At 40.3% G+C, this 16,262-nt stretch overlaps 1 protein-coding gene across 1 annotated transcript in view; it reads left to right on the top strand.

Moving 5' to 3' along the window:
* The first annotated feature begins 602 nt into the window (after positions 1–602).
* The window catches only part of LOC136233778 (alpha-farnesene synthase-like), a 41,404-nt gene continuing 25,744 nt past the window's right edge, over positions 603–16,262 (top strand). The window contains exons 1-6 of the mRNA XM_066023469.1: positions 603–725; positions 807–879; positions 1,029–1,120; positions 1,650–1,787; positions 2,865–2,884; positions 2,927–3,145. Coding sequence (XP_065879541.1) covers positions 603–725; positions 807–879; positions 1,029–1,120; positions 1,650–1,787; positions 2,865–2,884; positions 2,927–3,145 — 665 coding nt within the window. The remainder of the gene's footprint in view (positions 726–806; positions 880–1,028; positions 1,121–1,649; positions 1,788–2,864; positions 2,885–2,926; positions 3,146–16,262) is intronic.

Raw genomic sequence — 16,262 nt, 5'->3', positions numbered from 1 at the left:
TTGCGGCGACTGCGGATAGAATTATTCTCTCTTTCTCGCGCTGGGCGGGGACGTCTCTCTCTATGGCTGGTAGGCTGACACTTGTTAATTCAGTTATCACTAGCTCTCTAATCCACACCTTTATGGTTTACAAATGGCCTATGAGTTTGCTAAATAAACTCAATAGACACATGAGGAATTTCATTTGGACGGGTTCAGTTTTGTCAAAAAAAAGCTTGTTACTATTCCCTGGAAGGTTTGCTTAAAGTCCTTAAAGGAAGGAGGGTTGGGTATTAAACACCTCTCGACCCTTAACTTGGCTATGAGTGGTAAATTGGCGTGGGGCTTTCTTTCCTCTAATTCTTTATGCTTTAATTTGTTAAGAATGCGCTTTCTAAATACGGCTGGTTTGCCAAAGTTTCGGTTGCAGCGATCGTCTGTTTGGTGGTCTGTCAAGGCCGTCTATCTCAAGTTACGGGAGAATTGTTTTTGGTCATTTGGATCATCTTCTGAGTTGTCATTTTGGAATTCGGAATGGATTTTTCCACCCCTGGCTGAACAACTTGGGATTTCTATGTCAGACCGTTTGAAGCTCACAGATAAAATCTTAGATTTTTATGAAAATGGCAACTGGGGATCTTCCAATGCTCGCTAGTCCATTGCACCAGTGCATCTGGAATATGCATGGAAATGGCTCTGAATATGATTTATGTTTTTGGAGACCTGCGAGCAATGGCCTCTTCACGGTAAAGTTATTCTATCACTGGCTACGTGCTCCTTCGACTTTGCCTTTGGTTTTTCAGTCAATTTGGAAACTTTTTATTCAGCCGTCGCACTCCATGGTTTGCTGGCATGCATACTGGGGCGCTTTACCAACTCATGATGCGCTCCGTGCTAGAGGTTTGCCTCTAATATCTCGTTGTCCGGTCTGTTTAATGGCTTATGAGACGAGTGGCCATTTGCTTGTTCATTGCCCCTTTGCTTCCCAAATCTGGTTCCGCATATCGGCTTTATTTGGTAGAAGACTTGTACTTGATTCTTCTCTACAGACCCTCTTACAACACGCCTTCTCACACAAGTTCAGTTCGCAAGTCCTTTCCCTCTGGCAGGTCGCGCTTGTCAATGCTGTTTGGCTGATCTGGTCTGTAAGAAATGTTGCTATTTTTGAGAGCAAGCCACCAAACATTCATGAGGCATTACGCTGTCTTTAGTCTGCAATTCGTAGCTCTGATAGAATCAGCAACGGATCGGTATGGAATTCTGTTGTGGAGTTATCTATTCTCCACAATCTCGGGTTAAACGCTCGTCGTCATAGGGCCCTTCAAATCATTGAAGTTAGATGGCAGCCCCCTCCGTCTGATTAGATTAAAGCTGACACTGATGCCTCCATGATCTCGGGTAGAGCTGGTTGCAGTGTGGTTTTTCGAAATAGTCAGGGGCATCCCCTTGGGTCATTTGCCTTCCCCCTTGATTGTGCTTTGGTACACATGGCGGAATTGCAAGCCGCTATTTTTGCAGTTTCGATTGCGAGGTCACGTGGATGGACTCGTCTCTGGATTGAAAGTGACTCGACTTACGTTATTCGAATTTTCCGTGCCCGTGCGCAGATGATTCCCTAGACAATGCGTGTGGATTGGTTAAATTGTTTAGATTCAATGACGCATATTCAGGTGGTTGTCTCTCATGTGTTCCGTGAGGGAAATCAAGTGGCGGACGCTCTTGCTAATTACGGACGTCTAGCCTCAGATTTACAAATGTGGAATACCCTTCCAGACTTCTGCTCCCTTCTTGCTAGAGATAATGCCTTGGTAGGGATATGTGTAGATTTTCTTAAAACATTCTTTGTACTGGTTTCATACTTTTGTCATCTCTTCATTTATATTTTTGGTTCTTTGCCTTTTCGGGGATGCCAACCTGGTTGGAATTCCCATTGGGCTAGATCCGTATTTAAAAAAAAAAATAAACAGTGGTCTAAGATTTCTGAAATTTGCATGCAGTTAAAAGATTTATGAACCAATTTTTCGATTAAATAATACTTGTGATTTAGTTAATTTGTAAAATCAGACATCATAAATGCGATAATTTGCAAAGTCAATCTTTTTAATTGGTCCAAATCAATCTCTTTTTTTAGGATAAATAGTCACGACAATAATTTTTTTTTTATGAAATGCATGAGTTTATAAATTATACAAAGCACATACTTTTGTGTTGTAAATTTTTAAATCAGGGGACTGTTTTTTCAAATAAGTCAAAACTCATGCTTTATTTTTATACTTCTTATATAAAAAAAGAAAACTATTCTTAAGCCTTAATATCATCTTAATTATGCTTTGTGGTCAAATGATTCCTAGACATGTTGAAAATTACATATTGCATTCTGGCTATGACTGAGCATGAATCTCAGAGATTGAACCGGAAGTGGATTGAACCATTGACTATTTTTATAAGACCTAACCGAATTGTACCTTTGACTTAATTAGGTACAATTCTGGAGATTTTTAAATTCTTAATAAAATATGTTGGAGATCTTAGAACCGGAGAGAATATCCGAAAAAAAGATCCAGAACCGGATTGAACTGTTGACTTTTTTTAGGATCGAATCAAATTGTACCATTCTCTTTATTAGATACAATTATGGAGATTTTCAAATCCTCGAATTGTAACGAACTGTACTCACTCCTAACTTTGGCATTATACATTAATGGCGGATATTTCCGTCGCAAATACACATGATGGCCAAATCTGGCACTATACATTGCGAAAATACACATAATGGCCAAATCAATTTAAAATTTTGAATACATTGAATTTACCGATGGAAACTATCCATTTAACAATGAAAATTTCCGTTGATAATTTTATTTAATTTTTTAATTATATTTTAGATAAATGGACCTTTAGTAACGTATGTTCCTCGTCTTCGTGTTTAATTTATTTTTTCCATCAGGTGGTGGAGAAACTTGGATCTAATAGAGAATATGAATTTCTCGAGGGATCGATTGCTAGAAAGTTTCATGTGCACGGTAGGACTTGGATTTGAGCCGAAGTACAGCAATTTCAGAAAATGGCTGACAAAATTGATCCTTATGATAATAGTTATTGATGATCTTTATGATATTTATGGTTCCTGGGAAGAGCTACGCATTTTCACCAATGCGGTTCAAAGGTTAGTTAAACATTTCATATCGTTACTCTATTTTCACCGACTGTTTGCCTTTTCATTTTAAAAATGAGAGTTTGGTTGTTGATTAGGAAATTCTGTTTGCTTTTATTTTTATACACGAAAAATAGTTTTTTACAAAAACATCCAATCTCCTTTTTGAAAAGCAGTTTTATCCAACGGCAAACAGCAAACATAAACAGCAAATAACATATACACCAAACGGGTCCTAAGTATTTGTTAAACGTCTCATATTGGATAATTACTATATATACGGGTTAAATGCATCATTGTTCACTGGACTTACATAGTTGTCTCAAAATGGTCACTCAACTTCAATTTGTCTCAATAAAATCACTCAACTTTGAGTTTTATCTAAATTAGGTCACTTTGACGATTTTCAATGATTGAAAAGCATCGAAATGATGACGTAGGTGACATGTCAACATGAGTCAACTCAGATTTCTGACCGAAACAACACATGACATCCACGTGTCGGTTAGTTTTATGAAAAAAAACTAAATTTTGTTTTTTTTCATAAAAATAACCGACATATGATAGCTATGTGGCACATACGTGGATGTCTTGTGTCGTTTCGGTCATATATTTGAGTTGACTCATGCAGACATTTCATGTATTTTATCATTCCGATGCTTTTTAAATACTGAAATCGCCAGAGTGATGTAATTGAGACAAAACTCAAAGTTGAGTGATTTTATTGAGACAAATTGAAGTTGAGTGACCATTTTGAGACAACCATGTAAGTTCAGTGACCAATGGTGCATTTAACCCCTATATATACACAAGCCATCAATTCTCAAGAATTATGCTATACTCGATTATTTATCTGGTGGGTTAATAAATTTTGTAGATTCGATCATTTTTCAACAAAGTTTGGTGTTTCAAATGACAAATATGAGTATTGATGTTCATTCCGTTAGCAAAAGCAATTCCATCGTTATATGTTCATTCTGTTAGTAAAAATAATCCAATCTAATTAACTATCAAAACATAATAAACTGAGAATGAAGATCATAAAAGATCTGAAGATGACAATGAAAGAAGAAATTGATTAACCCAAAAAGAAAAATGTATCGTTTACAGTTTACAAGAAGTGAAGAAGAACAGTTTGCTATCTTGTTTAAATAACCCCTAATCCTTCAGTTATTCCCCCTAACTAACTAACCACTTAGTTAACAGATGTTGTTAACTTTTCAACTTAATCCCTCATTTATTTACTTATTATATAATAAATACTATACTTATATATAATTAACATCCCCCTCAAGTTGGACTCCATATGCTATGAAGTCCAAGTATGGTTTGGGCAAAGGTTTAGTCAGAAGATCTACTAGCTGCTGCTGTGTTGTTACTGGCAGTAAATGTATGACTCCTGCTTGAACTTTCTCCCTTACGAAATGACAGTCTTGTTGAAACACCTTTCCACATGATTTTGATTTGACAAAATTATTTAAGTTGTGATAAAAACATTCTAACACATTAAGTTTATAATGCTTTAATTTGTTTACACTAATGTGTTTGTTCAATGTTGAGTTTAATTGTGTATAAGACATTAAGATTAAAAAGCCCAAAAGGCCCATAAAGTGGAAGTCAAGCCCAAGTCAACACATCAACATCATTCGGCTTAGAAGTTCAAAACGAAGCCGTATCAACCAAAACGACGACTCAGCGAGAGAAGGATCGAGAAGCCTTCGTGGCAAAAGCTTCAAGATGAAGCTGCTGAGTTGGACGACAAAGCAGTCAGGACAACGGTAGAGAATGTTCAACTTCTAGACAAAGTATTTCTACTTTGGGAAAAGATCAGAAGGCGCAGGAATCTGTTCCGTGGACTTTTCCATAAATAGCGAAACATTCTGCCAAACACTGACAAAGATAGAAGATGCAAGAATTCTATTGGCCAACGACGCTGAGCACGCCCAGAGTGACAACGACAAGAAGCCGTTTCCCTCCAACGGTTATTTCGAAATTCGAAATGACCAGGTGCCTCAAGTGTCACTATATAAAGGCCATCAATATGCTTCAATCAATGCAGATCTTCAACTAGCCATTATGCTGACCAAATTTACACTTGAAGTTCTGTGAGAAAAAGCAAAGCAAATACCTTACACCAATTTCCATATTATTGTGTAAAAGTCTAGAGTGATTTCCAATCATCTAAAGTGTCTTAGCAATTGTTGTTTAGGACAATCTTATTATCATTTCTAGAAGAATAGAAAGGAGAGGCTGAGTACTCGGTTATAGTACTCAGTGGTAGAATAGGAGTGAGTAGAGGTATAGAGGAAGGTACTCTTGTTATACTCAGCTTCTAGTTGTAAAAGGTTTGATGCTCTACCTTTAAAGAGCTCAGTAGAGGATTCAAAAACTCGGAACGTGTTCCGGGGACAGTACGTAGGCATAGCGGTCGAACCTGGATAAATCTGCTGAGTAACATCTATCTAACCTTAAACTCCTTTCATATATATATTGCTTGCTTAAAAACTAACTAAGTAAAGAGGTCACCCTGAGTTATGTGCATTGAGTATCTGAGTTCAGGAATAGACTCAAGTGCTATCTCCTGACTTAAGGAAAGAAGCTGACTTAGTCACCAGTTGACTAAGGTAGTGTCTTAAGTTCACTCAGCACGCTGTGTAAATCTTTTTCAAAGAAAAAAAGAAATCAGCCTAAACGTACAATTTTTTTAAAATAGTTCCTATCCCCCCCCCCTTGGAACTAACTTGTTACGTTATAAGGGACCAACAAGTGGTATCAGAGCTTAAAAGCTCACTATACAAGGTTTAACTACCTTGAGCTGATCCCCACTATGGCTGAAAACAGCACTCGGTTTCTCCTAGGAAATCTGACAACTCAGATTCTACCTGAGGGTCTGTCCATAACTCGGCCTCCCTTATTCTTCGGGTCTAACTATACCTTCTGGAAGAATAGGATGAAAAATTTCATTCAGGCTACAAATATGAGTGCATGGCTATCTATAGTCCAAGGCCCATTTGTTCCTGTTGAAACTGTTGATGGCCAAACGGTTGTTAAAGTTGAGTCCAAATGGACAGAAGATGATCTCAAGAAGCTACAAAATCATGCTTCGGCTATAAACATGTTTCACTGTGCGCTAGATGCTGCAGAATACAACAAGATTTCAGGTTGTGAGTCAGCGCAGGAAATCTGGAGGAAGCTGGAGGTCACCTACGAAGGAACCAACAAGGTGAAAGAATCCAAGGTGAACCAGCATATGAGATTGTATGAGCTGTTCAAAATGAACGATGATGAAGAGATCTCAGACATGAATGCAAGATTCATAAACATCATCAACGAGCTCAAGAGACTTGGGAAGATCTTCACTGAGGAAGAACAAGTCAAGAAGATTCTTAGGAGTCTTCCTAAAAGCTGGCAAGCAAAGAAGACCGCTGTTGAGGAAGCTCAAGACTTAACCACCTATAAGTATGATGAACTCATTGGCTCACTGCTGACCCATGAGATCTCGATGAAGAATTTCGAGGTGAAGGAAAAGTCTGAAGACAAGAAGCAAAAGTCTCTTGTCATGAAAGCTGACTCCACTGATGGGAGCTCAACAGACGATGAAGAGATGGCTATGTTTACCAGAAAAATGAAAAGGTTGTTCAAAAAGAATGACAAATATTCTAAGAAGCCTTACAAGAAGTTTGATAAGTGCAAAGCTGACTCCAGCGACAGCAAGTACAAGAAGGACAGCTCAAAGCCCATTACATGCTTTGAATGTCATCAAACTGGCCATATCAAGTCAAGCTGTCCCTCGCTGAGGAAAGAAAGAAAGAACAGCAAGAAGGCAATGGTGGCAACCTGGAGTGATAGTGATGACTCATCATCATCTGAAGCTGATGCCACTGAGTCAGCAAAGATCTGTTTCATGGCTGACGAACTTGCTGAGCCATGTGTCTCTGAGCATGCTGACCCCTCCATTGCATCTAACGATGAGGAACATTCAACTGAGGTAATATCACTACCCTTGCTCAGAAATGAAATGGTTAATGCCCTGAGTGACCTCTACACACTTGTCAAAAAGTGTAATAAAAAGGTTAGAGCACTCAGCAGGCGATGTGACGAGGTTGAGGAGGTCAAACTGAGTGACCTTCGATATCTTCTTCAGGACAACTCAGATTTGCATAGTAACATAGGAATTATGCAAAAGTTTGTCTCTGAGGTCCAATCAGATTCTAAGAAACTGAGGAAGGACGTCACATCAATTCAGAACCAACTTAAGATTCGGAATAAAAGAAATAATCCTCTGAACACTGAGTACCGAAGTACTAGTCAACAGAGATAGAATCCTCAGCGGAATGTCCAGTGTGACTTCTATGGGAAGAAAGGACACACCACAAAGGTGTGCTGGCACGCTCAGCACTGGGGTGCTGACCAGTCAATGAGACATCCTAAACGGAAGGTCAGCTGTGACTTCTGTGGAAAGAATGGCCATACTATCCAAGTATGTCGCCATAAAATTAAATATGATGCTTTACCTGTCGAACCTAACAAGCAAGGACCCAAAAAGAATTAGGTACCTAAAAGCAACTAGCTATATTGCAAGTAAGCCTAAGATGTGCTGAGAAGTCAAAGATGTGGTATATTGACAGCGCATGCTCGAGGCATATGACTGGTGATGAAACTCAGTTCATCACATTTGTGCGTAAACGAGGAGGAAGCGTAAGTTTTGGAGACAACAAAAAGGGTAAGATAGTAGGGCCAGGAACCATTGGTGGTAATCCTACTATTGAGTCTGTCTCCCTAGTCAGCGGACTCAAATATAACTTACTCAGCGTAGCTCAGCTATGTGACAATGGGAGAAAAGTTATATTTGATGACACTGGATGTAAAATATTCGAGGGCAAAACAAATGAGTTAATTTTAACTGCCCCTCGCATTGATAATGTCTTTATGCTGAACTTAGAAAAGAAGTTTTCAAAAACTGTATGCTTAGTGTCAAAGGAAGAAAATTCCTGGCTATGGCACAGGAGACTTGGTCATGTAAGCATGGACCTCCTGGCCAAATTAGCAAGAAAACAATTGGTTGAGGGACTGCCAGAACTTAAGTTTGAAAAAGATCAATTATGCCATGCCTGTCAAGCTGGAAAACAAACCAAAAAATCTTTTCATAGTAAAAACATCGTCTCAACCCAGCGTCCATTAGAGTTGCTACACTTGGATCTCTTCGGTCCAGTCCAGCCGCTGAGCTTGGGTGGAAGAAGATTTTCCTTGGTCATTGTAGATGACTTTTCTTGCTACACTTGGATCATCTTGCTCAGCAGCAAGGATGAAACCTTTGAGACATTTTCAAATTTGGTAAGAAAACTTGAAAATGATAAAGACCTTAAGTTAGCTCACATCCGAAGTGATAATGGTGGAGAGTTCAAGAACCAACAGTTCATTGAATTCTGTGAAACCAACGACATTGACCATAATTTCTCTGCCCCTAGAACGCCTCAACAAAATGGGGTCGTTGAAAGGAAAAACAGAACGTTGGTTGAAATAGCCAGGACAATGCTGAGTGAGCATAGGCTTCCAAAGTACTTTTGGGGAGAAGCTGTCAACACAGCGTGCTATATTCTTAATAGGGCTCTTATTAAACCTATACTAAAGAAACCCCCCTACGAACTTTGGAAAGGACGAAAGCCCAATATTGGATACTTTCGTGCCTTTGGCTGTAAATGTTTTATATTGAATACCAAAGATAGCCTAGCTAAGTTTGACTCAAAAGCTGATGAAGCTATCTTTTTAGGCTACTCAACAAACAGCAAAGCATACAGAGCTTTCAATAAACGAACTCAAGTTTTAGAAGAGTCAGTACATGTAGAGTTCGACGAAACTAACCCTGCAGGTAGATACCAGCCACTGACCGAGGACGATCCACACTCAGCTCCCGCTGATCAAGAAACAGCCGCTGAGTCATTTCCTCGAGGGCTGACCAAAGGTAAAAGTGAACCTCAAATTGTTTTCACTGACCAGTCTACATCTGCAGAGATCGTTGAAACACAGCCAGCACAAGACATCAATCTACCAAAGGAGATTAGAATACCAAGAGGCCACTCAGAAAGTGCCATTCTTGATGCCGCTGAGAATACCCTGATGACAAGGAATCAACTCAGGAGATACCTCAGCAACGTAGCATTCGTCTCAATCCAGGAACCAAAGAATTTCGCTGAAGCTAAGTATGATGAATACTGGATGAATGCAATGCAAGAAGAACTTGATCAGTTCAGACGAAATGAAGTTTAGGACTTAGTGCCAAAACCAAGAAGCCATAAGACTATAGGAACAAGATGGGTCTTCTGCAACAAGCTGGACGAACAAGGGAACGTGGTCAGAAACAAAGCAAGACTTGTAGCTCAGGGCTACAGTCAGCAAGAAGGTATTGACTACGGTGAGACCTTTGCCCCAGTGGCAAGGCTAGAGGCTATTAGAATTTTATGTGCGTATGCATCTTATATGAACTTTAAATTATTTCAAATGGATGTTAAGGGTGCATTTCTTAATGGAGTTATAAACGAGGAAGTCTATGTTAATCAGCCTCCAGGGTTTGAGGATCCTAAGTTCCCAAACCATGTTTATAAACTCAAAAAAGCTCTGTACGGCCTCAAGCAAGCACCACGTGCTTGGTATGAGAGGCTGACCAGTTTCCTGCTGACTAGAAATTACGTCAGAGGCAAAGCTGATACAACCTTATTCATTAAGAGGAAGGGTAAAGATACCCTACTGGCTCAGATTTATGTGGATGATATTATTTTTGGTGCCACTAACGAGTCAATGTGCAAAGAATTTAGCAAGCAGATGCAAACTGAGTTTGAAATGTCAATGATGGGAGAACTTAACTTCTTCCTTGGACTTCAAATCAAACAAGGGAAAAATGGCATCTTCATAAGTCAAGCTAAATATGCCAAGGAGATATTGAAGAAATATGAACTTGAAAATTGTAAGCCGATATCTACTCCAATGGGCACTGACACTGTCCTCTGCGCTGATGAAAATGGTAAGTCGATAGACACCAGATTGTATCGAGGTATGATAGGCTCTCTACTTTACTTAACAGCGAGTAGACCGGACATTCAGTTCTCAGTATGTTATTGTGCTAGATATCAATCTAACCCTAAGGAATCTCATTACATAGCTGTAAAAAGAATCATTAGATATTTGCAAGGCTCAGTGAATGCAGGTTTATGGTATCCCAATACTTCAGATTTCACAATTCTTGGATACACTGACGCTGACTACGGATGAGATAAGCTTGAACGAAAAAGCACCTCAGGAGGATGCCACTTCCTTGGGAGCTGTCTTGTGTCCTGGTTCAGCAAGAAGCACGCGTCAGTAGCCCTGTCAACCACTGAAGCTGAGTACATTGCTGCTGGAAGCTGTGTTGCTCAAGTCCTATGGATTAAGCAACAGCTTGAAGATTATGGTGTTCAGACTAAAACAATTGAAGTCAAATGTGACAACAAAAGTGCAATTGATCTATCAAAGAACCTAATCCAGCACAACAGGATGAAGCATGTCAGCATCAGACATCACTTCATTAGAGACCATGTACTCAAAGGTGAGATCAAGCTGACCTATGTCCCAACGGATGAGCAGCTTGCTGATATCTTCACAAAGCCACTGGCTCGTGAGCAATTCAACATACTTAGAGAAGCCATTGGTATGTTTAATCCTCTTCAATAAATTCCATGTATGGTATGCATGCTGAGTAAGTTTCCATGATGAATGATTTGTGATATTCCATGCTGAGTAGATAAATATATATATGCTGAGTAATTACCTCAAACTGAGTTTCTACGCATTATATCTATTCCTTTGCATAACACTGACTACTTAGAATCTTAAACGCTTGAAATTCCTAACACTGAGTAAAGAGCCGTTGCAAACTTTAATGCAAAGCACGTGAATAGCTACCTAGGATGATGTATAGGCTAAAATTAGAAAACACACGCGCCGTATATGTCATAAATGCCAGAATCTTTGTCGTTTGAGAATCTCGAGGTAAAACGAACAACCCAACGCCTTGGATTAACTCAACATCGCTATAAATAGTGGATGAATTCCCACTTTTAATTCTTTACGCTTAGAAATCTTTGGCATCTATTCTCTCTCTCAAAAAAAATTCCCAGAATCCCAAAAACTTCTCTAAAAATATGACAAGAGTTTCTCTTAACATCTCCGGTGCCGGTGTTTCCCAAAACCGCTCCGATGACAATCCCACGTCTCCTACTCAGCGCAATCCCGCTGGAGCTACTACGCCGAGCAAGAAAGCTCAAGCTGTCCAAGCCACTGCTTCCAAAGGGAAACAGCAGCAAAAGGATTAGGGTAAGAAAGTCGTACAACGCACCTACTCTAAAGTCTTCGAGAGTGTGCGGGGGTGGAAGATTGACCACTCAAGGTGGTTCTCAAAAGGGTTTGTGGAGGCCGAGCAACCCTTCTGTGAATGGATCAAGAACAATGGCTGGACCAAGCTGTTCTCAGTTCGGGATCCCACTTACCCTGAGTTGGTACGTGAATTCTACGCCAACCTGAGAGTCGCAAATGACAACAGGAACTATCTAGCAACTAACGTTCGAGGAAAGAACATCTCTATCAACCCAGCGTACCTTGCCTCACTGTTCAAATTAAAAAACGCAGGAGCTATACTTCGTAAGTCAGGTGATCATGACAAGACAGACTACGTTAAGACCTTCTGCAAACCTGAGGGTTATGTAGGTGAAATTTCAAGCACTTCCATGGGTCAGCATCAAAAGATGGCCCATTACATACTGACAAACTTCCTCTATCCCAAAATCAACTGCACCAACTCAGCAACCAACTTCGAGTAGTGCTTCATATGGCACATGCTGACCTACACGCCGATTAATATGCCTATCTTCATTATTGGTGGATTTCTACGAAGTACTGGAACCCTTAGGCTGGGCTCCTTCATCACGCGAATCTTCCAGGATCACAAGGTGGACACAGTTTCGGAAATTCGAGTTCAGGGAACCGAAATTACGGCTACTGCCTTATTTGGTTTGGCCCATGACCTACCCATTGTGGTAAAGGAAGGAAAAGGAGGAGCTGTCCAGAATGCTGAAGGGGAAAATGCTGAGGGAACTGTGACCCAAAAAGGCAGAACTCTAAGGAAGAGAAAAGCTGTGCACAGCACGTCTAAAGGAGCTGCCTCTACCCCAAAGAGGATCAAAGTTGTATGTAAAGGAACAACGCAAACTCAGCAAGGTCCGGGTGGATCTAGATCAGCTAAGAAAAGACCTAGGCAAGTTGAGCCTGAGATCGAAGAAAGAGAGGTTGCTGACCAACCAATAAGAAAGAAGAAGAAGCTCAATTTTGAGTTAAGACCCATTGAGGCCATGCCGACAGATATCGATGTGCCTCCTCACTCACACTATGCACAGAGTCAAGGAATTAACGCTGAGCAACAAGTTGAGGAAGAACAAGATCACGACCAAGTAGGTGGTCAGCTTGATGAGGAAGAATTGGATGACCAGTTTGAAGAAGAAGAACTGGATGATGAGTCTGACGAGGAAGACAGTGGTCAGGATGACACTGAAGACACAGTTGAGGATGAACAGCTTGAACCAATCTACACTGAGTTAGTAGAAGAAGAAGAAACGGAGCACCCAGTAGCTTCTCCCGCTGTTCAACGGGAAACCTCACCGCATGACTCTATTGAGTCCATTCCTTGTGACCCCACTCCTCCAAAGCTTAAACGACTCAGAAAGAAGAGTGCCGTTAGAAAACCGGTCATTGACCTAATGGGAGACTCCCCGCTGAGAGATGAAATCACTGACCTAACTGAGGTACATCTCAAATACTTCTCCAACCCTCATAAGTCTGACTCAGGGCACTTAGAAAATCAAGCCTCTGTTTCTCTAAAGGAACATGCCGATGCCTCCGCCAATCCAAGCAATGCCGAGCAATTGCTCGAAGATTCCGCTCCTCAAACTGTTGAGAAAGATAAGGAATTTCCTGCCCAAGTGAATGCTGAACTTCCTAAAATTCCATCACCAAGTCAGCTTCACCCTGACACCGTGCAAGGAACTTTTTCTGCCGATCCTCCACTTCCCCAAGTAAATGTGCAGAATCAGGTTCAGTCAGCCTCAACTGACAATGCTGGGCCAACCAATGTCGAGCAGAACCAAACATTGCCTCTATTCAGTTCTACTCCACTTCCGGCATCTGGGCCAACACTGGATGGATCCTTTAATTACAACATTGCCTCTGAGTCTGGCAGACGAATCGTTGACTCAGCTCAAGCCCTCATCTAGGACCTCCAAAGATCAAGTACCAATGCCGCTGAATCCAGTTCTGTTGAGACAACTTCACTCTCATCTATCACTCAGCTTCTCACCGAGACTAAAGGTATGAAGGACCTTTTGAGTGTTATAACCACACTGCAATCTCAACAGCCCCGGCAGGACTCTATACTAAAACTGGCAGAACTCCAGCTGACCATTGTGAACCATATGAATTCTCTACAACAGGAGTTTCATCAACTGTCAGCTGCGAACTCAGCATATGCCACTTTTGCCGAAGTCCAACATCTCTTTCGCCAACTTCACACTGAGCAAGAGAAAACAAATCACCAGCTTTCCACTTCCTCCCAATGCTCCATCGAGCAAATTTCTGAGGCTGTGCGTCTGCTGAACTTAAATAGACAAGAGATGGCCACTGACGAGCTTAAAACGAACGAGATTCTGAAGTATTCTCGAGCAATCTACAACGATGTGCGCAAAATCCAGGGTCAACGTGAGTATTATGATTCATCACTGCTAAAAATGTTTCATCAAGCTTTTGCAATGCTCACTGACAACATGCACTGGATCGGCAAGTCTCAAGCCGCTGTGTTAAGCATGCTGAGTGCTGCGTCTATCGGTATTCCTCGAACCATTATCGATGATGGCGTTCCAATCTTCGACGGAATAAATGAAAGCACAAAGAAGCTGAAGGCATTTTCTCAGCGTCTTACTCAAGCTGCCAATGACTCCATCTTTATTCCCAAATCTGATGATGGCAAAACGGGGGAGAAATACCAAGCCCCAAGAACTCAGTAAGTGTCAGTTAGTCAGCAACACAAGGGCAAGGGCAAACTAAAATAGCTTAACTTGTATTGTCTAGAATAGCCTTTGTTTTTTAACACTTTTATCTGTGTCCCTTTTGTATTGTGCTGACTTTAAAACTTGAAACAAATTATATGCATCTTTATCATGTTACACTGACTATTCTTATGCGATGCCGACTTAAGTGTTTAATATAATTTGTTAAAACGCATCTTAATTAAATCAACTGTGCTTTATTGTCTATATCAATTGATGATATGTTTGCTGTGTTGATCATGCATGTTGACCACTTCTTATATGTCCACTTAACTAAAATTCATTGAACAAATTTTACTCAGCGCTCTCTGATATTTAAATCTTCCGCGTAAAACTGAGTTAAATAGAATATGTTCCATGAGCTGACCTATCTCTGAAAACTGACCTTAGACTTACTCAGTAACTCAACCCTTACGGGGGAGTTAATTGATAAAATAGGTCAACTATCATGGGGGAGCTCAACACTGAGTTCTTCGACTGAATATTTTTGCCAACATCAAAATGGGGGAGTTTGTTGAAACACCTTTCCATATGATTTTGATTTGACAAAATTATTTAAGTTGTGATAAAAATATTCTAACACATTAAGTTTATAATGCTTTAATTTGTTTACACTAATGTGTTTGTTCAATGTTGAGTTTAATTGTGTATAAGACATTGAGATTAAAAAGCCCCAAAGGCCCATAAAGTGGAAGTCAAGCCCAAGTCAACACATCAACATCATTCGGCTTAGAAGTTCAAAACGAAGCCGTATCAACCAAAACGACGACTCAGCGAGAGAAGGATCGAGAAGCCTTCGTGGCAAAAGCTTCAAGATGAAGATGCTGAGTTGGACGACAAAGCAGTCAGGACAGCGGCAGAGAATGTTCAACTTCTAGACAAAGTATTTCTACTTTGGGAAAAGATCAGAAGGCGCAGGAAGCTGTCCCGTGGACTTTTCCATAAATAGCTAAACATTTTGCCAAAGACTGACAAAGACAGAAGATGCAAGAATTCTATTGGCCAACGACGCTGAGCATGCCCAGAGTGACAACGACAGGAAGCCGTTTCCCTCCAACGGTTATTTCGAAATTCGAAATGACCAGGTGCCTCAAGTGTCCCTATATAAAGGCCATCAATATGCTTCAATCAATGCAGATCTTCAACTAGCCATTACGCTGACCAAATTTACACTTGAAGTTAGCAAAGCAAATACCTTACACCAATTTACATATTATTATGTAAAAGTCTAGAGTGATTTCCAATCATCTAAAGTGTCTTAGCAATTGTTGTTTAGGACAATCTCATTATCATTTCTAGAAGAATAGAAAGGAGAGGCTGAGTACTCGGGTTATAGTACTCAGTGATAGAATAGGAGTGAGTAGAGGTATAGAGGAAGGTACTCTTGTTATACTCAGCTTCTAGTTGTAAAAGGTTTGATGCTCTACCTTTAAAGAGCTCAGTAGAGGATTCGAAAACTCGGAACGTGTTCCGGGGATAGGACGTAGGCATAGCGGCCGAACCTGGATAAATCTGCTGAGTAACATCTTTCTAACCTTAAACTCCTTTCATATATATATTGCTTGCTTAAAAACTGACTAAGTAAAGAGGTCACGCTGAGTTGTGTGCATTGAGTATCTGAGTTCAGGAATAGACTCAAGTGCTATCTCCTGACTCAATGAAAGAAGCTGACTTAGTCACCAGTTGACTAAGCTAGTGTCTTAAGTTCACTCAGCTCGCTGTGTAAATCTTTTTCAAAGAAATAAAGAAATCAGCCTAAACGTACAAAAATTTTAAAATAGTTCCTATCCCCCCCCTTGGAACTAACTTGTAACGTTATAAGGGACCAACAAGTCTAACTCTATATGCTTCATTCTCAAGATTGGATTTTTGGCAATGTATATTGCTGACTGGTTGTCACAATATAAAGCTACAGGCTGCTGATGCAAAATTCCTATGTAATCCAACATATACAAAAACCATTGTATCTCACAAGTGGTGAGAGCCATAGCCCTATACTCAGCTTC

Source organism: Euphorbia lathyris, chromosome 6 (assembly GCF_963576675.1).
Source record: "Euphorbia lathyris chromosome 6, ddEupLath1.1, whole genome shotgun sequence".
Taxonomy (NCBI): Eukaryota; Viridiplantae; Streptophyta; class Magnoliopsida; order Malpighiales; family Euphorbiaceae; genus Euphorbia; species Euphorbia lathyris.
Note: the sequence above shows the minus strand (reverse complement) of the source record. Positions and strands in the feature narration are given on the sequence as shown.